Here is a 26880-nt window from a genome sequence, read left to right on the forward strand (position 1 = left end):
CCTGAGCATCACTAACAAGATGAGGAAAAATTACCCCAGAACACACTTGCTGCTAAAAAGTTCCCCAAGAGTAACTTACGCTAATGAACTAGTTATTGTAATTCTGTGTGTACATGGCCAGGCTGGTTCGAGCAGACAGGAAAGCTACGGTAATACAAATAAGCACTCTGCGACTGTGGTAAGAAGAAAAAGCACTGCAGAACACACTCTAGCACGACGGATCAAACTCTGAGGCGGACGCATTTCTTCGGTTTCCGGTTGAGAATACGCGGTGTCCGTTTTAGCTGCCAGTTCTCACCGAAGCGTTTTGCTTTTTCCCCTGCATTTGTTAGTTCGACGCTTTGTTTTCTTTCAATGTTTTGGCTGTTACTTGAATTTGTCTGCTGGTTGTCAGTTGAGGCAGATATCCAGCCACAAGTTTGAGTGGCAGATCTTCCCAGCTCTGATTCATCATGTATGATGTGTCAAAGCTCTTCATTCATTATTCTGAGGTTACTACAGGTACAGGTTAACCAAAACTGGATGACTGAATATTAGAAAAATGGTGTCGTCACCTGCATCTTCACCCAGTCTGGTCGTTCTCCTCAGACCTTTTATCATCAAGACATTTCCACACTCAAACTTGGATTTTTTTTATTTATTTATTTTTAACGCAGCATTGTGTGTAAACTCTAGAAGCCGTTGTATGTGAAAAACCCAGGAGATCAGCAGTTGCTGAAATTCTGAAACTATTACACAGTCAAAGCCAAGGAGATCACAGTTCCTCATCTTCTGGTTGTTTTAATGGGAACAAGGTCTTGTATCTGCATGATTTACATAATGCAGAAAATCATACAGCTACAGCTGAAGAAGTCAGTTCTTTACAGAATACGCATGTGTACATGAAGTGTAGAAGAGTGTGTGCGCGCGCGCTGTTTGACATGTTCGTACCTGCACACATTTTACAGATGACCACCCCGAGGTTAATGGAGGCCCACTCAGGATGGGAAGCTCGGCAGTCGGCACAGCTCCTGTTCGACTGGTTGAACCAAATCTTCTCGGCCACCTCGTAATTGGACAGAGTTTCAACAATCGATTCCTGCACTGCCTCGATCCACTCTTCCCTCTCATGCTCGGACTCGGCTGTGAAACTGAAATGATCGATTCTTTTCAGAAACTCCTCATTATTAATTTGTATTTTATAACCAGCTGAAGACATACAGGTCAAGCTTTTTTTTCCCCTTTTTTTAATGGAAACTTTTAGAGAGACAGAAAGTTGAGTGGCTGCAAAAAGATACAAGACGACAGGATGTGTGAGAGAGAGAAGGAAAATGAACATGAAAGCCAGCTGAAGGAAAAGAGAACGAGAAAACAGAGCCAAGGTTGAAAGCTAGTAATTTTTCTTCTCCATGCTTCTCCAAGGTGTCTAAGACAGGGTGGAACAATCTCCAGATTTGCTCTTTCAAAAGTGCTCGTGTCATGATTTGCAGTGATCAAATAAGCACTGCAAAAAAAAAAAAAACACCATCTACTCAGAAGTCAGGATTCGGAATCAATTTTTAATTCCCAGAACCTCCACGGTATTAGATTTAATGAATCCAAGCGATTCAAGACAAGAATTTATTTCTGATGCTTCGTTTTCGGCAATAAACTCCTATTACGTTGACGACGCGGACACTGAACGACTTGCACGTCCCTTGGCGGTTTGTAAGCGCATACATGCAGATCAATAAGTGTCCCAAAAAATATTAACCAGTGCAGCTCAGCGAGAAACAAGCATAAAAGAAATGGGTTTTCGATGGGTACAGCTAAAAGACCATAACATTTTTTTCTTTTAAACTTAATTTAAAAATGGGATGCAACCCAAAGATGATGGATAATGCGACCACTGGCAGACACCATGCAGAGGATGGCTGCTCATGAGGGGTCAAAGTGCATCAACACTGCTGCGAGGGTACTTCAGCAAATCTGCTGCTTGAAAGAGGAATAGAAAGGGTAAAGGAAGGGAAAAAGAAAACAGATCAATAACGAGTGAAAGTGGCTCCAATTGCCGTATCAAAGAAACAGAACAGTAATGAGCAAGGAAGTGTTTGAGGCGAGAGAGAGAGCGAGAAAGACGCACACACAGCGGGGGAGTGACTAGAAGAAGTGTTACCAAAACAAAGTCGAAAAAGGATCAGAAGTGTTTCATCTGGCACTAATAAATCTCACACCATCGAGTTATCACACACTCTTCTTACTCTAAAGTACAGACAAAAGACGTTTTCAAAGCCTTTCGTTTGGCACAAATTAATTTTATTCTGCTCTTTAATCACACTTCCCATAAGTTGCGCTGCTCGATTATTTAAACTTCAGGGTTGGATTCGAACACAATGCTATTCTGACAGACTGAAAGAAGAAATGCTGCTGTTCTCACCCCGCACACTCCCAGAAAACTCCTCAATGCGCAAATCAATGCAGCGATGCACCAACTGCATCACACTTTCAAGTGTGAGGATACATTTGACTCACATTGACACAACATTAGCTAGTTAACGCTACTGCCTACGAGTTCGCTAATCCCAAAATAGCAGGAATATCATGGGTCTTCTTTAAAATGTTGCATCAAACCGTTTAAACATATTCCAAAAATATATAGGGCAATTCCTTGTCTACTGGGGTAAACCCATACAAGTACACAAAATCTCCATGCCGTTCCCTTCAGAGAAAAACGGGATGATTAAACTTCTGTGGCTATACGTCGAAAAGGCAGAGATATTAAAGAAGCTGATAAAGTTCCAAGGTCATTTATAAGACACATTAATTTTTTTGAGGGATTTACCTACCTGTTCTCAATAACAAGTTGGTAGATTCAACACTCGATTACTGAAAATTTATAGCCAAGACTCTCACCCACTCACCAGAAGGATTTGAAAGGGGTGTTGATCTCGAAGCCTCGACGGTCCACGTGTTTGACAAAGGCAGCCTTCAGATCCACCACGGTGATGGCCAAGCCAGTGTTGAAGTCCTTTAACAGAATCACATTCACAACGTTACGCTATAGGTTGCTTCAGTCAGTTAGGAGTCTTCCCCCACATTACTTTAATTCCTAACTACGAAACGCTCAACTCGGCACAGTTCAACACAAAACCAAGGAAAAGGCTAAAACAGTGCGTTGTAGCATTTCACGTATCATAACACTAAACATAAGCAAGTTTATCGACCATTTATGCGTCCATTACAGATACAGACATCATATTACACTAAAATTCTTTGTGGTTCGGTCTATACGGTACTGGAAGAATATAGACTTGTTCATCACATCAGGAGTTTGATTCCCAACAATGCTACAGCCATCCACGGTCAGGTATCGAAGAGAGAAAAAGTATTTTTTCTGGACAGGAGAGATGGCATACTTTCAGTCAGCTTATGTACAGTGGTGCTTGAAAGTTTGTGAACCCTTTAGAATTTTCTATACGTTTCTGCATAAATATGACCGAAAATATTGTCAGATTATCACACAAATCCTAAAAGTAGATAAAGAGAACCCAGTTAAACAAATGAGACAAAAATATTATACTTGGTCATTTATTTATTGAGGAAAATGATCCAATGTTACATATCTGTGAGTGGCAAAAGTATGTGAACCTTTACTTTCAGTATCTGGTGTGACCCCCTTGTGCAGCAATAACTGCAACTAAACGTTTGCGGTAACTGTTGATCAGTCCTGCACACCGGCTTGGAGGAATTTTAGCCCATTCCTCCGTACAGAACAGCTTCAACTCTGGGATTAAGGTCAGGACTTTGACTTGGCCATTCCAAAACATTAACTTTATTCTTCTTTAACCATTCTTTGGTAGAACGACTTGTGTGCTTAGGGTCGTTGTCTTGCTGCATGACCCACCTTCTCTTGAGATTCAGTTCATGGACAGATGTCCTGGCATTTTCCTTTAGAATTTGCTGGTATAATTCAGAATTCATTGTTCCATCAATGATGGCAAGCCGTCCTGGCCCAGATGCAGCAAAACAGGCCCAAACCATGATTTGTGTTTTTGTCAGACATTGGAGCTTTGTATTCATTCTGAAGGTCTGTTATTAATATTGAATAAAAAGTAACTTGGATATATCATTGTTAATTATCATTCAAATTTTAGGTAAATTATTTTAATTTGCATCTTATAAGGATTTTATAAGGGAAATACGGATTTTGGAGGTGGGTTATACAGGTTTGATTGACCAAAGGTTGACATGTATGGGTCGTTGTTTTGCTGCATGACCCACCTTCTCTTGAGATTCAGTTCATGGACAGACGTCCTGGCATTTTCCTTTAGAATTGGCTGGTATAATTCAGAATTCATTGTTCCATCAATGATGGCAAGCCATCCTGGCCCAGATGCAGCAAAACAGGCCCAAACCATGATACTACCACGACCATGTTTCACAGATGGGATAAGGTTCTTATGCTGGAATGCAGTGTTTTCCTTTCTCCAAAACATTTTTCCAATAGTCTTCTGGCTTGTCCACGTGATCTTTAGCAAACTGTAGACGAGCAGCAATGTTCTTTTTAGAGAGCAGTGGCTTTTTCTCCTTGCAACCCTGCCATGCACACCATTGCTGGTCAGTGTTCTCCTGATGGTGGACTCATGAACATTAACCAATGTGAAAGAGGCCTTCAATTGCTTAGAAGTTACCCTGGGGTCCTGAAGTGATCTTTGTTGGTCGACCACTCCTGGGGAGGGTAACAATGGTCTTGAATTTCCTCCATTTGTACACAATCTGTCTGACTGTGGCTTGGTGAAGTCCAAACTCTCTTTAGAGATGCTTTTGTAACCTTTTCCAGCCTGATGAGCATCAACAACGCTTTTTCTGAGGTCCTCAGAAATCTCCTTTGTTCATGCCATGATACACTTCCACAAACATGTGTTGTGAAGATCAGACTTTGATCGATCCCTGTTCTTTAAATAAAACAGGGTGCCCACTCACACCTGATTGTCATCCCATTGATTGAAAACACCTGACTCTAAATTCACCTTCAAATTATCTGCTAATCCTAGAGGTTCACATACTTTTGCCACTCACAGATATGTAATATTGAATCATTTTCCTCAATAAATAAATGACCAAGTATAATATTTTGTCTCATTTGTTTAACTGGGTTCTCTTTATCTACTTTTAGGACTTGTGTGAAAATCTGACGATGTTTTAGGTCGTATTTATGCAGAAATATAGAAAATTCTAAAGGGTTCACAAACTTTCAAGCACCACTATATGTGGAAGAAGGTTGATGGCACTGTCCTCCGAGTGTGTTCAACTGTCCTGTGATGCATGAAAGATGCAGTTTGCTGGCTTCACGTGCCAGGGAAGAAGAATGTATTAGCCTTCCTTCACTGGCACATGTTTTCGGTGGAAAAAAAAAAAATTCATGAGGGATTTGTTTTTCCCGAGTAAATTCATTTCAATTAAAAGTTGGATTTCTCTAATTTTTTCAGTGTGAGATGAAGTGATTTCACAAAAAGGTGGATTTTTTTCCTAGCTCTTCTTACTAAATCTTTATAAGGGGTGGCAATAATTGTAGAAGGCACTGTATATAGGATAGCATTTTTTTTTTTTTTTTTGGGGGGGGGCTTCAAATTACTTAAATGTTTAAAAAAAAAGTTGCTTTCAACTTTTTTGCTTTCAAACGTGCGATACTTTTTGAAGACTCATCTGTTCTGATGACCCTACGATACACCACTGGCTTTACCGTGAGCCGTTTTTAACCGAACGAATAAAGGATCCATAACATTGTGCTTTTCTACATGTCTTTCCACAGGTCCACTGAGCAAATGATCGTGATATTCAAGATGTCTCCACAGACCTCAAAACCCTTTCAGATTAATAGTCTGCTGTGTTAAAACCTAACCCTGCATACACCGATGTTTGTTCGAGTTGCACCTCCTCTCAGGGCTTTGAGCAGGTAGCCGAGCAGAGGATCGATGCGGCACTAAATAGGGGCCAAAGCGGCTGCTGCTTTTGTTTGTTTGCCATGACTCTGGTTCCCACGGGGAGGCGGAGGGTGACATCTGATCGGGGCAGCGGAGCTGAATGCAGCCTCCACTCCAAGGAGAAAGGGAGGGAAGAGAGAGCGAGCGAGCAGTGAGCTCGTTCATCTTGTTAAATTAAATACTCCACTCTACTGAACATGAACAGAGTCGCCCACTTCACTCTTTCTCTCGCGCCCTCCTTCGTTTTCCATCTCCGTGCTCTTTCACCTTCTCTCTATCCTTCAATTCTCCCTCACGGTCATCACCTTCCTCGACATTCCCTCCATCATTGTCTCCCTCCATCTAACTCCCTGCTCTCCCCTCTGTGCGACATTTGTGCTTGCTGTGGAGAAGATTTTAAATAAAAATTTCTAAAACAAACAAACAATGCAATCAATTTCCATTTATTCTACTTATTGCTCGCCCTCGCCTTCTCCCTATCAATTAGCTGACGAAGAGAAATTTCCTTGCATAATTGAGACAAAAGACCTCTCTTCACGCTAATGCGGAAAGTAATGAAAGGAAAAGATAATATACAGCGTGTGTGTGAACGTGAAAATGAGAGCGAGAGGGTGTTATATAGAATCATCCTCCTAGTCTTGGCTCATTTGGGAAAAGAAACCATTTGTTTATGACGACTGCAGATACAGTGTGTGTTTGTTTATATATCTTAGTGGGTACAAGATATTCCCACAAGGATAGGAAAATCCGACTGATTCAGTATTATGGGGACTGGTCCACATGAGGACAAATACCTTTTGTTTTTGTTTTTTTTGTGAAAAAAAAAAATTTTATATATGCGCCTTTATTTAAAAAAAAAAATTTTTAAAAACCCACAAGTTTGCTTTGGAAGGTCCTCACTAGAATAGTAAGATGCGTGTGTGTAAAATATATAAAAAGATACAGTATTTCTCCTTAAGGCTGCTTTGCCTTATCCTCAGTGGATGTGCAAGTACACTTGCACACAAACAAGTCAGGGGAATAAAACAAGCTTGGTCTTGAATACAGCAATGTGATAGCAAATGCAAGGCTGAACTAAAAAGCTACCTGGTCTGTTTTGCAGATTCGGATACTGGTTCCCGTGAGGCTGAGGTAGACTCTGCCTTTGTGGCCGCGCAGCTCCACGTAGCCGCTCTTGCTGGAGCGGAGCTTACAGGGCGTGTGGGAAACGGATGAGCGAGACTTCAGAGCAGCCTGCAGCACCGCCAGCCATTCCTGACGCTCTCCTGAGGGTGCAACACACAGGAGGGAAGGCTGTTAAGAATGCGCGCGCGCGTCTATATAAGCACGCATCAGAGACAAAGACAAAGATCGAGAGAGAGAGAGAGAGAGAGAGAGAGAGAGAGCAGAGTTATACTGGGTCTCATTCTCCCAGGCGAACAGTATGCAAGTGCGTACATGTGTAAATATATTACATGCTTTTTTTATACACATTTCCCCATGTATGAATAGCGAGGCACGCTGGCAGTGGGGGAATTAAATGGAAGGAAAGAGGCTTGATATTGCATGGCATACTTTTGCAAAGTTTCAAAATCTGCAAATGAAGCCTGGATGTGCAAAAAAAAAACACCCTTGTGTCTCATTGGGTAATGTGTGTGCAAGTTGATTGGGAGCAGGTAGCACAAGATGTCCCTTGGAAATGGTTTAAATGGGACCACAGGGGCTCCTACATGCTCGCTAAGAAATATTAACAGCTGGATGCCCCCATTCTGGGCAGGTCTACAACACCTGGTGTCAGAGAGAGAGAGAGAGAGATACACATATACTTAATTCACGATAATACTTGACTTGCTGTGGATAATCCAAGTTCTGTCCACAGTCGGAATGAAAAAAGAAATCAAGTTTTTCAACAAATTGGCTATAAAAAACAAAAGGCTCAAGAGCTCAACTTGATCATAAGCACAGTGTGCGCCAGGCTTTTGCCCTAGAGAGGATTCAAAGCAAACCCATTTTTAAAATCAGTGCCAGCCAGCTAAAACACAAAGCACAAGAATGCCTAGTCAAAGGAGGCTCTGCGGTCTAACGCTGTGCCAACAAGCTAATATTCAGTGCTGATGTTCTGACAAAGCCAGGAGCCTCCGCCCTCTCCAGCACTTCTCAGCGAGGTTTTGGCATGTCACAGCTTCCTGCCACGTGAATGGATATGATTTAGACCTCTTCCTTCTGCATGATCAGGCAGGAATAACAAACGCAGCTCAGACTGATCTGTTCCGTTCCATTTAGATGAAAATCACGTAGACCAGGACAGCACGTCATTTGTAAATCATTATTACAGTACTGCAGAATTCTCAAATCAGATTGATCAGAAAGTGTTGACTAATTTACTCCAGTAGCAGCAGCTCTGACAGCAGAGTCAGCTACAATTCAAACCACAGGTTTATACGCTGCCCGGCAAATAAATAAATAAAAAAACGTGCACAACAATATTTTGTTGGGCTGCCTTTTGCTTCGATTATGGCACGCATTCACTGTGGAATTGTTTCAACAACCTTATGCAAGGTCTCAGCATTTATTTCCATCCAGAGTCGCATTCATTTTGCGCCAACATCTTATCTTGTTGGAGTCAAACCACACTAATGTCTTCTCCAGCACATCACAAACACTTTCGATGGGGAGGTCAGAAATCTCTGGTGGCTAATTCAGGTGTGAAAATTATTCATTCACAACCCGAGCGTGTCTTATTAACATTGAGAGATGTTGAAGAAAGACTGGTGAAGGAACAACTGTTTATAGCTCCTCTAATGTAAGTAACAACAGGAACTAACTTGTTTCATGTAAATGTAGCTATAAACAAGTTTATTAGTATAGCGCTTTTAACAATAAACATTGTCGCAAAGCAGCTTTACAGAATTTGAACGACTTAAAACACGAGATAATTTTATCCCTAATCTATCCCCAATGAGCAGCCTGTGGCGACGGTGGCAAGAAAAAACTTCCTCAGACATCATGAGGAAGAAACCTCGAGAGGAACCAGACTCAAAAGGGAACCCATCCTCATTCGGGCAACAACAGACAACATGACTATAACATTAACAGTTTTAACATGAAGTCTGTTTTGTTGATGTTATAAACTCTTCATTGATGGAAACTTGAGTGCAAAACTGTTCATGACAACTGCAGTCCTAAAGTTAGCAAGTCAACTGTAGTCCTCAGCCATAAAAGCATTACTGTAAGTGTCCAGAGCGTCCTCCAGGTGTGACTTTCAGCTGTCCACATGGGGCCGTCCTCCACAGGAGCGATGCGATGAGACTCCAACCAGACGTAGGGCAGCAGGATGGATCAGGCAGGTCCGAGGGGCAGAAGAGGTCAGCAGCTCGATCTCAGGACTGACATGCAACTCAGAGGGACAGCCAATTCAATTTAAAAAAAAAAAACAAAAACTAATCATTGGGGAAAAATGTTGTAGTTGTGGTAAATTGCATTCGACAAGTCATGTTCATGCTCCGCCCCCAGGATCTACTGTGCATTAATAAAGTAGAATGTTTATAAAATGACGGACAGGAAACGCATCCAAAACACAAACAAAGTATTCCGGACAGGAAGTCAGTTTTTCAACCAAGTTCTCTCAGCCACTTAATACACCTCTTCTAAGACCACGGTTTAAATTTGCTTAAAATGCCAAATTATTTAAAACAACAACCACCTGTCCTCCAGATTTTTACAAGTGAGGAATATGAAATTTCAACGACTGCACGTTTAAAAAGGAACAAAACACTTTGGGACATGCTGACATGGGGGCAGCCATGGCCTGAAGGTTAGCGAAGCAGCTTTGAGCCCAAAGGATTGCCGAGTCGATTCCCAGGACCGGCAGGGAAGGAAAAAAAAAAAAAAAAGAAACCCCGTGAGGGGAGTTGAGTGAATGAACAGCACTTCCCCCTCCCTCTGTATCATGGCTGAAGTGCCCTTGAGCAAGACACCTAACCCTCAACTGCTCCCTGGGCGCTGTAGCATAGCTGCCCACTGCTCTGGGTATGTGTGCGTCCGCACACCCTCAGTGCTCACTTGTGTGTTCACTGCTTCAGATGGGTTTAATGCAGAGGACGAATTTCTGTGTTTGAGTGCGCGTGTGATAAATAAAGGCAGCTTTTTCTGATTTATTGGCATGATGCACTTCAGTCCACATCGCACTACGCCACTGATGATTATTTTACTGTAACCGCATGCTGTGATGGTTTATTCCTTTAGAATACCGAGATCACAGAAGCTCGCAAGATGCTGAAGAGGCCTCAAACAAACCAGAGTTTTTATCGTTTCTGTAGTTCTATGGCAACTTGTTTTTAAAAAGTATAAACCTTTCCTCTGCTCGTCACTGCATCGTGACCTTCAAGAGGACATCTTTTGTAGGTTTTGCACCTTTCGCCTGTAAAAATGCATCTTTTTAAGCTCCATAATCGGTTTTTATGGCCCACAGTTGTACCTCAAATGAGTTTCTCAGGTGAAGGCACGGGCGATTGCTCTAAGACAGCGAGGGAGGCTCAGCCTCCTCTAAAAATGACGAACATCGTGTAGGATGAATTGCGCTAGGCTTATGTTATAGCCGACCTTATAACATTGCTATTTCAGATCCAGAATCATAGAAATATATGTGCTCAACCCAACTACAGTGCGAAATCATTCCATTATAACTTTCCCCAGTTCGCCGAATGTGTGCGTGAGTTTTTCCCCTCGTGACAGCGCGATGCAGCCCAGCCTCAGTGGATTGGGAGCTATGTGCTGGTCAATCTCAAAATGCAAGACGGTTATTGGACAAATACTGCGAAAATGCCCGCCCACAGAGTCTCACAGACTCCCAGCCTCAGTGGACTTCAACGGCATTTGGGAGCTATGCGCTTTTCAATCTCAAAATGCAAGACGGTTATTGGACAAATACTGCGAAAATGCCTGCCTACGGACTCCCAGCCTCACATGGGAGGGACATGGCAGTTTCCGCGAGGAGACTGGTGATTGGTGAAAGCGGCCGGATATTTTCTTTGATTGAAAGCTCGTTTCAACTATAGACAGGCAGCACAGTGTTGCCAGATTGGACGGTTTTAAGTGCATTTTGGCAGGTTTTGAACATATTTTGGGCTGGATAACGTCAGCAGTATCTGGCAACATCAGTTCAGTCCCATGCGGATTCGCAAGTGCTGTGGTGTATTGTAAGAGATCGGCTTACATTTCGATTTCATTCATTACATACGGTTTCTACCAGCTTTTTTAGTTTGTATATATTTTCATTGTAAATAAAGTGTAAATATAGTGTTGTCAAGTTTGCTATCTTAGTTCCAGAAATTTCGTTTATTTGAGTGACTGAACTTGAGGGGGCTAGTCAGCTAGCAAGAAAGCTGCGCACGGATGCCAAGCATTGCTGATTTAATTTTGGCGAAGCCATTTGCCAGTCTTCCTTTCAAGGAAAAAATTAAAATTAAAGAGGAGGGTAGACCAACGCCTCAAATTGACTTGGTGAAAAAGGTAGGGAATAATACTCGTTCCTTTCAGCTCTCCTGGTACAAGAAAGTGAATTGGCTAACAGCAAGTGACCCACATCAACAACAGTAAATAGGCTACTTTAGTAATATGTCATGGATGGACCAAAAATATAGAATCTATTTAAAATATTTATGCTGAGTATATTATATTGGAATATATATATTTCTCTGGATATGACTTAAACACCGCTACAATTTGGAAAACATTTTTAAACAAAAACACAGCAGAGGTCAATTTTTAAAAAACATGCCACAATTTTAAAATATAAAATGTTAAAATATACCCCCCCCCCCAACACCACCATCATGTATATTGGACAGTAGGCTAATGGGCCAAAAGAACCTGTTATTTCACAGTTTGTGACGCTGCCAACAATCAGCCAGATCAGAGGCAAGAGTATGGGCAAAATTGATGTGTTTTCTTTTAAAATCTGGAAATATCGTAACCGACCAGCCTCCCCTGTTTGAAAGACTACCAGCCGCCACTGGGCGAAGGACACACAATATAAACGTACAAGACATACAGTCACAGGCGATGGTACAATCAGTATATTTATATTACATTGCAGGCATTTAGCAGACGCTCTTACCCAGAGCAACCTACAGTACAACATACCTGGAGCAGGTGGGAGTTAGGTGCTTTGCTCAAGGGCACTTCAGCTATTCCTCCTGGTCCTGGGAATCGAACCGGCGACCTGTCCGTCCCAAAGCTGCTTCTCTAACCATGGCTTCCCCCATTTAGGGCCTTTATTTGCGATAATGGGTAATCCAAAAAATTAAAACATGACGAATGAATGAATGAGTGAGTGAGTGGCACAGTGGTGCAAATGGTTAGCACAGTCGCCTCACAGCAAGAAGGTTCTGGGTTCGAGCCCCATGGCCGGCGAGGGCCTTTCTGTGTGGAGTTTGCATGTTCTCCCCGTGTCCGTGTGGGTTTCCTCCAGGTGCTCCGGTTTCCCCCACAGTCCAAAGACATGCAGGTTAGGTTAATATGAGACGGCTTTGGGCTGAGGCGCCCTTGAGCGAGGCACCCAACTCCCAACTGCTCCCCGGGTGCTGTTAGCATGGCTGCCCACTGCTCTGGGTATGTGTGTGTGCATTCACTGGAGAAAGGAATTTCACAAGCGTGTGATGAATAAAGTTGTTGTTCTTCAAATGGAGACAAGCCTTTAAATGTGACACATCAGTTCATTTTCATGCATTGCAAGGCATATCGCAACTGCAATATTTAAAAAAATAAATAAAACCCACCACCACAACGACGTACTATTTTCATACACATCGTTTAGCCCTACAGTCGACACACCAGCACACAGACGCTGACCACTGACATTTGGGCTGAAAAATATATTGCTGTAGCTACACTGATAACACAAAATGCCACAATATGCAAATGAGAGCTTAAAAAGCAAGACGTTCTGCGAGTATGCGTGAGAATCCTGACTAATCTCTGATGTTGCCAGCTAGTCTTCTGTGGGTGTTCCGACAAATCAAGGCTCTTGCATTATTTAACAAGCATCAATAATTCAGGCCAAAAATAATGCAGGTTGGTCTTTAACCGTGTCGTGTTATGCCTTCCCTAATGTGTTTTTAATCTACTAGAAGGCATTGCGTAAGAGGAGTTTTAGTTCATACTACTGTGCGGCTTTACTTGAAACTGAACACACAGTGGAAGCTGAGCAAGCACACAGTGTGGATCTACAGCAAGGTGTACCGACATCATCCTTACAGCAGGTGTGCGAGTGCGTGCGTGTTGGCATGTGGGCGTTTCCGTCTGGGAACTTTTGGGTGCTTGGTTTTTTTTTTTTTTTCCCTTTAAAAGAAAAAAAAAAAGTGCTTATTTCTCTCTCACTCCCGCCAAACAAATGCTTTACAGTCACAATACGACGACAACAACGCTATAAAGTTTGCTTCCGCGTCGCTGATGTTCACCTGGGGAGACCTCCACACCTGCAGTCTCTCAAAAATACAGCACAGCTGTGGACGATCCCCAACAAAAACACCCATACATATTCCTATGCACCTAAATTATTCACCATGTGCTCCTCGTGTCTCGCTCCCCCTCTTCCTCTCTGCTCACCCGTGCCCTTTTCCTTTTTCTCTGTCCACCTCCAACCCTTACACCCACTCCCCTTGCTCTTTTCCTCCATCTCTCGTGTTTGTCTTAAGATTGATGACTCTCTCAGTCTGGTATACAGCTGTTTAAAGATGCATGAGCTGACCAGGCCGTCTCTCCACCCAGAACACCGACCTGCTGCTAATGAAAAAGCTTTGCTAACCCCTCATCCAGACTTGCGGGTTGGGACATTAGAACGGATCCATAGGTTGCGATATCAGAGAGACAAACGATACATTTTTAACAAGACATATAAATATTTTTACCGCATGCCCTAAGCCACAGGCTTTCTATCTGCAGTCGGGAGCTACACATCCTGCATGCTGAGAAGTCCTGACATCGAGACAGGGCTTTTATTTGCTTTATAAATTGGCACATTCAGAGCTGACGCCGACTTTCCCCCTGCAAGACAATGCGGAACTATATAAAACAACACTCGCAGCAAACCCCTCCAACCCTGACTGACAATAATACACTCGGGCAAGACATTTAACGCACATATTTAAAATCATGCCATCATCATCCTTCATCATCACTGTGCCAGCACCGTGTTACGGATCAGCGTGAAGCGTGTCTACACTCTGTTGGCTGGCTGACTCCAAACAGCGGCGTTGAGGAGAGTAAAGCTCTCATTAAACCAGACAAGGCCCTGGCTAATCAAAGGAGATGAGCAGTGAGAACAGCACACACACGCACGCACCATTCTGTTTGAGAATGTCTGGCGGAGACAGACAGAACGAGCGATGAGGGAGGGAAAGAAAGAAAGAAAAAAAAATGATGGTATCAGCAAACAGGAGGGAAAAGATGTGGTGTGGACGAGATTGCATTCGCATCCATCGTATCAGGACGGCATGTGTGATTGCTACCGACATGCATTACAACAGATGGTCCTGTACAGAGAACAGAAAATTAGCTCTCGCAGAGCTTACTCATAACGAAAGCCCACGTCGAGTCACTGGATTCCAATAAACATGTGTGTAGGACATTTTCAGCAAGTCCTTGGGTCATTTGTAATGAGTATCGTATTTGTCCGTGGGCATACACGTTGCTGTATATTCAGTTTGCTCAACTCCCCATGCGCATTTTTTTTATGTAAACCAAAGCTGCATAATAAGAAATTAAAAATCATATTATGAAATGCCTTACAGTATATTAAAAAACACATTCAGAAAGGCATAATGAGACATGCTGAAAAGCTCCAAGCTCAAAATATGTAGAACACACACACACTTACCATCGCAACCCTAGACTCAATCAGTTTCACAATTAACAACTGCAGTACCACTATACATTGTAAAACAATACCGAAGACAAACTATGAAATAAGATATGGAACACGTATGGAATGTAGTAAACAACAAAAAAAAATGTTGACAAAACAAAAATGTCTCATATTTAACAGTTAGTCCACAAAATCGAGTCGTACAGGAGCTGACAGCCAACAAAGCACCGAGTTGGCTATAAGTCATGTATGACGAAATTGAGTGGAATAACTGTTTTATTCTATCCACATTCACTGGATTTTGAGAAACGGAGCTTTTTTTTTGGCAAATTCAAGAAATAGAAACTTCATACAAAACGTCCAACAAAATCATTTCCATTTAGAATGTAAATAAATTGGCGGAATGACAGTAGCAATTAAAAATCTCATCTCATCTCATTATCTCTAGCCGCTTTATCCTGTTCTACAGGGTCGCAGGCAAGCTGGAGCCTATCCCAGCTGACTACGGGCGAAAGGCGGGGTACACCCTGGACAAGTCGCCAGGTCATCACAGGGCTGACACATAGACACAGACAACCATTCACACTCACATTCACACCTACGGTCAATTTAGAGCCACCAGTTAACCTAACCTGCATGTCTTTGGACTGTGGGGGAAACCGGAGCACCCGGAGGAAACCCACGCGGACACGGGGAGAACATGCAAACTCCACACAGAAAGGCCCTCGCCGGCCACGGGGCTCGAACCCAGGACCTTCTTGCTGTGAGGCGACAGCGCTAACCACTACACCACTGTGCCGCCCGCAATTAAAAATGTGATAATTATTGAATTAAAAAAAAAATACGTTCTTTCCAAGAAATATGTCTGAAGATTCTCAATCATCCAGGTCATAGTAAACTGTGGGTGGTAGAAATGGGCAACTGGACTTCAACTGGACAACAAGAATCTTCAAGCAAGTCCAGTTGCCCATTTCTACCACCCACAGTTTCCAAGAAATACTTTTATTCCATACTTTGCTTTTTTTGTTGTTGTTGTTTTCGAATAGAATTTTGTCCTCTGTTGATTGAGCAACACGCGCCGCCATTTTCTTCTGCTTTAGGGGATTTTTGGCAGTTGGCAAACCAACTTAAAAGGTACATTACCGCCACTGACTGGGCTGGAGTGTGGAACAGGAGCCATGGGGGGTGGGACTATATTCTTTTAGCTATTTGTTTCTTTTAAAATACTTGATAGATCACTATCTGACTTGATGCGCGCCGCCATTTTGTTTTTCTCTATTCACGGTATACGAGCTGATTGGCTACTCTACTACCAGGCTATCAGAGCGTGCGATTGCTCATATCCAGTGAACGTGGATAGAATATTTTAGATTCCTCAAAGTAGCCAGCGTTTACCTTGAGGACGCTTTGTACACTATTAGCGTTATCTTCATGAGGTCGTCACCTGGAACGCTTTTCAATTAACAGCTGCCTCGTCAAAAGTTAATTCGGGCAATTTCTTGCCTTCTTAATGCAGTAAACAATAAAAACACAGTACGTAAATAGCCCTATTCCACAACTGTAGTAATCCATATTCTGTCAAGAAGCGCTCGACTAAGTCAAGAGAAACGACATCCATCATTACTTTAAAGACATGAAGTGACTTTTAATTAATAAAAGTAAGGGGTGTCCAAACTTTTGTTTGGCACAGGACGAAGCAAATACAGGAAGGGCCTGTATATTGAAATTATTGCTTGTGGTAATGGCCCATATGCTACGGAAGCAGACACAAATTAAGTTACATATAAAAATAGCTGGAGTATTCCTTTAAACTTGTCAGAGCATAAAGGCTTTCCAGACAGTTTTTATAAGGAGCATCAATCTGTGAGGGGTTGATTAAAAAAAATAGATCACTATGGCAATCCGAGACATTTGAGAAAATCATCTCTGCGCTCAGACCATTGATAAAACTAACTCAGGTTTATTTTGCTCCTTTACTAAAAGCCAAGGAGTGAGAAAATCTTCAAGTTTAACTATCCGTGCCTCCTGGGGGGGGGATCCAGGAGTGAAGACACAGTAGGAATGAACGAGAAGCTGCGAATGAGGATGAGTAAGGGATAAATAGAAAAACGTCTCACCTTCTTTTTCGACTCGAAAAACGAAGGTTCTCATTGAGGTGACCACCTCAAACTTGTTGTCTCCCACAGAGCGCACCTGCTTAACAGCTAGGAGAGAGACCAGTCCTTTAGAATACATCTCCTGCAGAGAGAGAGAGAGAGAGAGAAGGGGGGAAAAAAAAAAAAATTCAGTCTCGCTACTTTAAAAGACAATCACATTCATACTCCACCCACACACACTGCTGGCATCTACTTCACAGCAGAGTAAAATCCAACTCTCACACATCCACCAAGAGTGATGGAATAGGAGATACACCCAGACACACACACTCACGCATGCATGCACTCACGCACTCACAAATCCTTTAGATCAAATTCCTGTGTGCGCGTGCGCGCTCAGACTGTGTGAAATATACATACATACACACACACGCACAGGTACCTAGCTGGTCCGAATACTAATAATAGGATCCCTCTTCAGCAAACAAACCTCCTACGTATTTACAGTTCGGCTATTCACATGGATTTCGGAAGCAAAGATGGGTCGCTTGCTGAGGGAAAAGGGTATTTGTTCTCTGTATGCTTCAAACTAACTCAAGAGCGAGACAGATCACTGCTCGGCCTCGTTCCCTATAACCCGAGTCTCGGATACGTCCGTAATTTCCTTATTCCAGCTCCACCCTGAAACCTCCAGCCGCAGCAGCTCCATCTTTTTGAAACATGAACTATGGCCGAGTGAATTTTTAATCTTGCTAGAGAGAGACCGATTCGTACATTCAATCTGCCTCTTAATTACAATGATGACCTTGCACTATTTCTGGTCTTTTCTATCCAGAAATAGTGGAGATGATTGAGTAAGGGACTCCCTTCTTAGTGAGCACAAAAGGGAAATGGAGGCGCAGTGGGAGGTGCAGAGTGTGAAGAAATGTATAACAAATGGGAAGCGAGGGGGTGACAGCAAACGTATTGCGAGGAAATAACTAAGGGGGAGAGAGAGAGAGAGAGAGAGAGAGGAGAGCAAACAAACGACTGCACAAGGTGGAAAGAAAAAAGAGCAAAGGAGGAGAGGAGGGGAGGGGGGGGGGTCCATGAAGAGGACCATCTCCACAAATTAAGGCATGATGTTAACAGTGGCGGCTACAGCTAACCCTAATTATGGCGCAGGGCGGCCATCTCCTTTCTGTGGGATTTCTCGCTCTCTCCAATTTAGCACTTCTCCCATTGCTACGGCGCTCGGGCCACGAACTTAGCAGCATTCTAATGAGTCTCTCTCCGTCTAAATTTGGACGGAGGGGGAAGAACAAAGGCGCGAGAGACGAGTGAAAAGAGAGACGAACGCATCTTTCCAGAAGCTAAGTGCCGATAATTAGGTGCTATCTGGGTTAACGTTAATTACATATTTTAATTGTTATTTCTAAGGTCACAGTGACGGGACCGAAACGCCGAGCGAATGCACAAACAAGAGAAACGTCTATGAGGAGTTTTAGAGGTGCTCTGTGTAGGATGAGAAATGATCCATGAGGCATAAAACCGACATACGAGCGCGTAAGGATTGTGGATGTGCCTTTATTTAATAGGAACAAGCGCTGACACTTGATATATGACAGAAGATTATGACAAACACTGTGTCAGAGGAGTTGTGTTTGCATTCAGCCCTGTGTGCGCAACGGGCATGCACGATATTCTGCACGTAAGCATTCTGCTGTGATTAAATCTGGAACATGCATGACAGGAGGACATTATAGCATGGAGCGCCGAGACCGGCTTAATAAAGACGCATGCGTATGCGCGGAGAGATTTTGCCGGAGTCCTGCAATTTGTGCCAGTGGACAGCGTCATTTGTCACCGATCCAAGACCAAATTCACCATTTATTTCATAATGGTTAAGATTAGGATTGGTGGAACAGGTCCTGCACCAGACTAATTGTACAGGTTCTACAGAGAGTGCTGTTTTGCCTTTAACCTTGCTCATGCTGCAAAACGCAGTCGTTTCGGTTCCACCATAGAGCCACAGAGACACCAACTGGCCGTGCGCGGGCACTGCAGGCAAAAGTAGACCAAACGCACATCAGTGTCTCTTTGGATCACGTTCAGAGAGTCCTTCCATTATTATGAGCAATAATTTGTAAACGTTGCCAGGAGCAAGCCTGGTGGAGCTCTCATTGGCTCTGCACGGACACTGCAGTGAGCAGCGGCACGAGGAACAACCTCCGACGCCTCTGTTGCAGATGCGCTAAAAGGCAAAAAGAGGACACTGCAGAAAAAGGACAGCAGAGCACTTTCACAGGGAACTGACGACAACTTTAGGAAGAAAGCTTTGCCTTAATTCAGTCCCAGGCAGAGAGTTAATCCTGTCTCCAAGCTTCTTCAACCTCAATCTAAAAAAGACAGGTGACAGTCTAAAACCCTGAATTAAAAACACACACACACACACACTCTCTCTCTCTCTCATAAGAACTGGGAGATAAGCTTGATGTAACTGGCAGGAAACTCCAGAGGGAACAGGCTACTTAGGCTCTTGGGGCACTAAACAGTAGCAGTGGGAGTGCGTGTGCGTCCCCTCTCCCACGCCTACTGGAGTACACAGTGATGACAACACCAGGTGATGTTGGGGTGACTGACAGCTGTCTGTGTCCCGGCGGTTTCGTCAGCTTCCCTCAGAGAAGTGAGAGAGGATGTAGGAACAGTGGCGTGCTCATAAGGCTAAAATAACAAGCCGTGAAGAGCATCGAGTTAAAAGAACCCTGAACACGTTGCAGCACGCCTCAAATATCATGAATTAATTCATTAAAGCGTTTGCACGTTCCCTAAACGTACGCAAATCATTCTCTGATTACATGTAATCCGACAATGATTTGCACATGCATGGAGTGAGGTTTTGTGTCAACGTTACCATAACAACAAGAGGCGCATGAGTCAAGCCAGTGTGTTGTGTTCTTAATCGCACCGTTTGTCCTGTTAATGAATTTTACATAAATTTACGCATCAGCAAAAACACCACCCAAGTGTGATTTTCAAACGGACAGCGAGGAGAGATGGCACGGTAAAGTTGCTTAGCATTTCAGATTTACCCAACATTCACACGCATTATCCGTCGGTTTAATGCCTTCACTCATCTTCTAATGTTACTAATGCAGATTCCAACAGCAAAAATAATCAGACACTAAAGGTTTGGGTGGCTATTTAATGGAGGATGAAAAGGATTACCCACCTTGCTCAAGCTAATTTAATTCAAATTGGCCTCAATTGGGTTATTCTTCCTGGACTGAGGTAGACACACGGGAAAAAAAAAAAATTAAATTGTTTGGTCAGCTTGAGAGCTCAATTAGATTATTCTATCCACATACACTGGATATGAGCAATCGTGCACTCTGATTGGCTACTCTACTACTAGACCATCAGCTTATATACTGTGAGTAAGTAAAAACAAAATGGCGGAGCATGGTGCTGAACCAACCGAGGATGAAATAAAAACTCCTCGAAAACAAAACCTCAAAGACAAAGCAAAAAAAAAAAAAAAAAGGGGGGGGCATTTTTTAAAATTACTACCATCATTATACCGGTTCATATACATTCTAAGCAGAAATTACTTTGTCGGACATTTTTTTTTTTTATAAAAGTTTATCGAATTTGCAAAAAATTAAAATAAAAATGCTCCATTTCTCAAAATCCAGTGAACATGGGTAGAATAAAACCGTTATTCCACTCAATCTCATTCTACATGGCTCTGTGCTATGCGCCTTACCAGCTATCAGCTCATGTACGACTCGATTTCGTGGAATAACTGAATTATTCGTGGATAATTTGATTGCATGTAATCATATCCATTTAATTTAAATGTAATAAATTGTTTTCAGGCACTAGGTCACGCTCTTATAATTTGCATAAAACATGACTGGTTCAGGGGCGGCACGGTGGTGTAGTGGTTAGCGCTGTCGCCTCACAGCAAGAAGGTCCGGGTTCGAGCCCTGTGGCCGACGAGGGCCTTTCTGTGTGGAGTTTGCATGTTCTCCCCGTGTCCGCATGGGTTTCCTCCAGGTGCTCCGGTTTCCCCCACAGTCCAAAGACATGCAGGTTAGGTTAACTGGTGACTCTAAATTGAGCGTAGGTGTGAATGTGAGTGTGAATGGTTGTCTATGTGTCAGCCCTGTGATGACCTGGCGACTTGTCCAGGGTGTACCCCGCCTTTCGCCCGTAGTCAGCCGAGATAGGCTCCAGCTTGCCTGCGACCTTGTAGAACAGGATAAAGCGGCTAGAGATAATGAGATGAGATGACTGGTTCAAGCCATTGAGTCGACATCAAAAACTGAGCTCATCCACACCTACATACTTACTGAGAAGGGTTCCCTTTTTTTTTTTGGGGGGGGGGGGGGGGGGGGGGGTCAAAGGGTTTCCGAGTAACACAACAGAAAAGTGGTTGCCATTATCAGAAAAATCACCAGTTTGAATCCCAATGAAGCTACAGCTATCCATGGCCAGGAGTCCAAGAGACTGGCTAAACTGGCTGTGTTCTCTGGGTAGGAAGGAGGACCTACTCTCTCCACCCTATCCAGTACATCATCTGTGAGCTCATGCATGTGGAAGAAGGCAGACAGCGTTTTCCTCCAAAGTGTTATCACACTACCCTGTGACGCAGCATTAACAGGAAAGATGCAGTTGCTAGCCTTCACCCACTCCAACTGTTAAGTGTCTTCTGATGAGTGGGAATTGGGAGAGAACAATTATCAAGAAAAATGTAATTTGGCTCAAATATCAACCTATATCATTGGAATCAGCCACCAAAGAGGAGTTAACCTCTTTGAGATAAGAGATACTTGAAAACCATCAGAGGTTTCTTCTTCTTCCTGTATATTGTACATGGTCACTACATAACCAGTGACATACAAGCAACCAAAAACTAATGAAACGTATGCAGTGGCTAATTAGCAACACAAAAGTTAAGCATGACATTTAGACATTAATATCTTGCTTCCTTGCTGCTAGATCAGCAACCTTTCCTTTAAAAGGTGTTAATAAAAGAGATGCGCACTGTGAGGGGAAAGAGCTAAAACCCTTGTTCTGACCACAAGGGGGGGGGGGGGGACATGCAAAGAACACTGACAGAACCACCATACACTTCCTCTCATACAAACACAGAGCTATGAGAACTAACATGTCAATATCCTAATATACCAAAAACCACAGGGGGTGTGGGGTGTGTGGGTGGTGGCAGGTGACAGGGCATGTTTACCACCGTGATGCATCATCTCTACTTTTAACAACACTCTAAACGTTTGGGAACGGAGGAGACCAATTGCTGTAGTTTTGAAAGAGAAATGTTGTATATCAGGTAAGAATGGGACAATTTCAGTTGCTCAACAGGTCGGGGCCTCCTTCGTTGTATTTTGTGCTTCATAATGCGCCAAATGTTTTCAGTGGAAGAAAAGGTGTGGACTGCAGGCAGGCCAGTTTAGCACCTGGACTCTTTTACTACAGAGCCATGCAGTTTTAATATGTGCTGAAAGCAATTTGGCATTGTCTTGCTAAACAAAGGAAGGCCTTCCCTGAAAAACATTTTGTTTGGATGGCAGCATATTGCTCTGAAACATGTATATATCATTCAGCATTAATGATGCCTTCCCAGATGTACAAGCTACCCATGTCATGTGCACTAATGCACCCTCATATCATCACAGATGCTGGCTTTTGAACTGTGCACTGACAACAAGCCGGATGGTCCCTCTCCTCTTTAGCCTGGAGGACGTGGTATCCATGATTTCTAAAAACAATTTCTACTTTTGAGTCATCAGACCTCGGGACAAATTTTCACTTCGCCTCAGTCCATCGTAAAAGAGCTCGGGCCCAGAGAAGGTGGTGGTGTTTCTGGATATTGTTTATATCTGGTTTTAACTTGCATTTGTGGATGCAGTAATGAAGTGTTTTCACAGACGATGACTTTCTGAAGTGTTCCTGAGCCCATACAGTGATTTCCACTACAGACACGTGTCTGCTTTTAACGCAGTGTCTCCCAAGGGCCTGAAGATCACAGGCATCCAATGTCAGTTTTCAGCCTTGTCTCTTGCATACAGAGATTTCTCCAGATTCTCTGAATCTTTTCATGATATTATTTACCATAGATGATATGATCCCTAAATTCTTTGCAATTTAACATTGAGGAACGTTATTCTCAAACCGTTGCACTGTTTGCCCCGCAGTCTTTCACAGAGCAGTGAACCCCTCCCCATATTTACTTCTGAGAGACTCCGCCTCCCAGTCATGTGACTGACCTGCTGCCAATTAACCAAACTAGGTTTTTTTTTAAGCATTACACAACCTTTTCAGTCTTTTGTTGACCGTCCCAACTTTTCTGAAACATGCTGCTGACATCAAATTCAAAATGAGCATATATTTAAAAAATAAAAAACAATACAATTTCTCAGTTTCAACATTTGATATGTTGTCTTTGTCCTATTTTCAATGAAACACAGGGTTTCCACGATTTGAAAATCTTCACATTCGGTTTTTATTTATGTTTTACACAGTGTCTCAACTCTTTTGGAATCGGGGTTGTATAATTAACAACTAATTACCGAGCGTGCACAATGAACACAAGGAGCATGGTAAGGCCGTCAATGAACCTGATATGCAAACACAGAGGTCAAAGAGAGACAACAAACCAGCTGAATACACAAAGAACAAAATGATGAAAAGGGACATGGAGATAATAAAATGAAAGGGGGGGGGAGCTCAGAGCTTAGACAGAAGAGAAGTTTAATTGAATTAGATTTTAATTGTATACAGATTTTTACATTGGGTAACAAAGCAGCTTGACAGAAGTCAGGATGCAGATTTAAATCCCTAATAAGCAAGCCTGAGGTAACAGTAGCAAGGTGGGGAGAGACGGCAGAGGAGGAAGAAAAGAAAAAAAAAAAAAACACCCAACCACCACACACACACACACCACACACATGATATGAAGAAACAGAGGAAGCAGACTAAATCCTCTTCTGGGTAACACCGGAAAGATACAACGCGACCGAGTTGCAACGTTCTCACCCTTTTTCCTTCCTCTTCTCTCTTTTCTCCACTGCTAAGCACAATACAAACCCTGCTTCCTCCTTAAAGCATGCAGGTAGAGTGGAGAGAAAACCACAAAGAGCCACAGAGATAGAGAGGGTGAGTGAGGGAGAGAAAGAAGAGACAAAAAGGATGCTGAGGAAAGCAGGAAGCAGTTCTGCTGCTGACCCTCATTTATAGGAGCTAAATAGGGCTAAAGCAGCGTAACAGCTCAATGAAGACAGGTGCTCAGCCTAGCATGGAGCAATGTCACCTTTCCCCATAAACCCCTCTCTCTCTCTTCCTGAAAAAGTGCGGCATGCTTTTATCCTTAACAATGTTACCTTCATCCACCACCACCTTCACCAATCTTCAAAGAGCAGTGCTGCTTTGTGCTCAGGATAAGCCAATATTTAAAAGACTGATGGTTGATGAAAACATTTGACGTTTTACAGGTTAGAAGCTGGCGAGTCATCATAAAAATGACTCACTGCATTCATTTGAAACACTAAAAGCGACTAGGTTAGACGATATAAAAAGAACTACAGGCTCCCATGGACCATCTCGACAGAGCAGCGCTATTAGCACTTGGGCTGCCAGTTTGTTCGTAGGCATGTAACGATATGCTGGTGTGACAAATTGCAATGCATATTTAGGACGACTTGAATCGATGAAATTTAAAAAATAAATAAATAAAAATCACAATTGTTAAAATCAAGCTGCGGAATCTCTTAGGTACGGAAGCCGAGAGAGGCCCTTCATATAATCCTTTTTTTTTTATTTACCTTGTTATCCTGAGATAACGACATAATTAATTCAGGATCTCGAGAAAACACCACAACTAATTCGAGATCTCGAGAAAACAAAACCGTTATTTCATGATCTCGAGTAAACAGCTGAGAAATGGTTCATTCAGGTACGCCAAGAGACTTGTGATATGCTGACTTTGGGGCTATTTCTCATTCTGTATAGACGCAACTTTGGTCATTAGAATGTCTGGAATAATCGATCACCTAATGAGGCAATATTTTGATCAGGGGTTGACACGGAGAGATTGCATTAAGTCTTTTAATAAGGGATCATTTCAAAATTAGTCCGCGGCACCTCCGCAGAAGACTGGCCCGCCAATTTCCGCAGAAGACTGGCCCGCCAATTTCTAAGTCTTTGTTGTCTGACCCACAGGGGGGCGCAGCTCTGCTAGAAATCTCAGCTGTTTTCTCGAGATCATGAAATAATTGTTTTTTTTTTTTTCGAGATCACAGAATAATTGTCTTGTTTTCTTGAGATCACGGAATAATTGTTTTGTTTTCTCGAGATCTCGAATTAGTTGTGTTGTTTTCTCGAGATCCTGAATTAATTATGTCGTTATCTCGGGATAACAAGGTGAATAAAAAAAAGATTATATGAAGGGCCTCTCGCGGCTTCCGTACTTAGGGTTTCCTAATAGTAATTGTGTTTTAACAGCAGCAGGTGCAATGATGCAAAATGGCAGGAATACACGTGACTTCACCCTAGGCAGAAGTAACAGTGCTAATGCTGTGAAAACACACAGACACACACACAAAAAAAAAAAGATCTAAAATGGGACAGAGCTGTTGTGCGATTGATTGTACAAATAGATTCAACCCAAACAAAAAAAGCTCCCTTTTTACAGACTACTGAATGCTAAAGAAACGAGAAGAAAACTGGAAGTCATAAGTGTTGGCAAAAGTTTATTGAGAAAAAGCCTTTACTAACTTTCATTTTTAATAAAAGGAACCTTTTTGTTAATAGGCTTATTTTTCTCAAACCTTTACAAATGTGGGTAAATTATTTTTGTTTAACAAAAGGAAAATTTAAGCAGATTTTAAAAAAAATAATCAGAAATTAAAAAATGTTTTTTGGTAATAAAAGTTTATTTATTTTCAAAAACAGTGGGAGAATCAAATCATGAATCAAGTAGCGCGAATCGAAACATGCTGATTTATTAGGTATTCCTACCTTGAATCTCGACTCATTGGCCTACAGAATTCACCATTTAATTATTGTCGCCCATGCCCAATTTGTCATCCTCCTCAACCTCATCCATCAACACACAGACCACTACACCACCACCGAGCAGATATGATTTGGGGTGGTTGATCATTCTCAGCCCTGCGGTGGCACTGACCTTGATGCAATGACATTTTAATGGCATTACTGCACATTTACATGTTTATTTTTCACCCATGTGATTTTCACTCGTATATTTGATCACTCGTCGAGATCAAATTCAAGTCCAACTTGCCAAACAGCCAGGAGAAACAGCAGTTGAGGAAAAAGAGCAACATTTTGAGCTCGACAATGTCACAAGCACTTTCACAATCCAAGATCTTTTACTAATGCAGAGCTTTTACTCACAGCAGCCATTACAACAGCCTCGGCTTGACTATCCGGCAAACAATCAGAGGCAGTGAACCGTTAACGGACACTTAATGGCAGCCGATTTCTCTTACTGCAAACAGCAGGCCTGTCAATTATGAACTTTTGGATGATGATTAATTGGCATAAATTATTGTAATGAATGACTTGCCTTTTCTGTCGACTTCATGCCACTCATTATATAACTAAAACACTAGCGCAAGTGCATACACACCCATTTCTCAATAAAACATTTCTAGATAGTCAAAAAAGTAACATTAAATAGCCCTGTTCTACAACTGTAGTAATCCATATTGTGTCAAGAACTACAGTCCCCTGACCTGAACCCCGTTGAAAACCTGTGGGCTGAGCTGAAGAGCAGAGTGCACAAGAGAGGGCCGAGAACCCTGGATGATGTGGAGAGATTGTGTATAGAGGAACGGTCTCAGATGCCCTGCTCTGTATCTCCGACCTTATAAAACGTTATAGGAGACTCAGTGCTGTTTTACTGGCAAAGGGAGGTTGTACAGAGTATTAAATGCACCGGTGCCAATAATTATTTCTTGATGAGAGATTGGTTTTT

General features: G+C 42.6%; 1 protein-coding gene across 6 annotated transcripts in view; it reads right to left on the reverse strand.

The window, feature by feature from the left end:
- arap2 (ArfGAP with RhoGAP domain, ankyrin repeat and PH domain 2) overlaps nucleotides 1-26880 on the reverse strand; it is a 184318-nt gene that overhangs the window by 128597 nt on the left and 28841 nt on the right. For all 6 annotated transcript variants that reach the window (XM_060916930.1, XM_060917332.1, XM_060917247.1 and 3 more), the window contains 4 exons: nucleotides 16905-17025; nucleotides 7029-7207; nucleotides 2880-2986; nucleotides 931-1130 (listed from right to left, as the gene is read on the reverse strand). In XM_060916930.1, the coding sequence (XP_060772913.1) occupies nucleotides 931-1130; nucleotides 2880-2986; nucleotides 7029-7207; nucleotides 16905-17025 (607 nt within the window). The remainder of the gene's footprint in view (nucleotides 1-930; nucleotides 1131-2879; nucleotides 2987-7028; nucleotides 7208-16904; nucleotides 17026-26880) is intronic.

This window comes from Neoarius graeffei, chromosome 1, assembly GCF_027579695.1.
Source record: "Neoarius graeffei isolate fNeoGra1 chromosome 1, fNeoGra1.pri, whole genome shotgun sequence".
Classification (NCBI taxonomy): domain Eukaryota; kingdom Metazoa; phylum Chordata; class Actinopteri; order Siluriformes; family Ariidae; genus Neoarius; species Neoarius graeffei.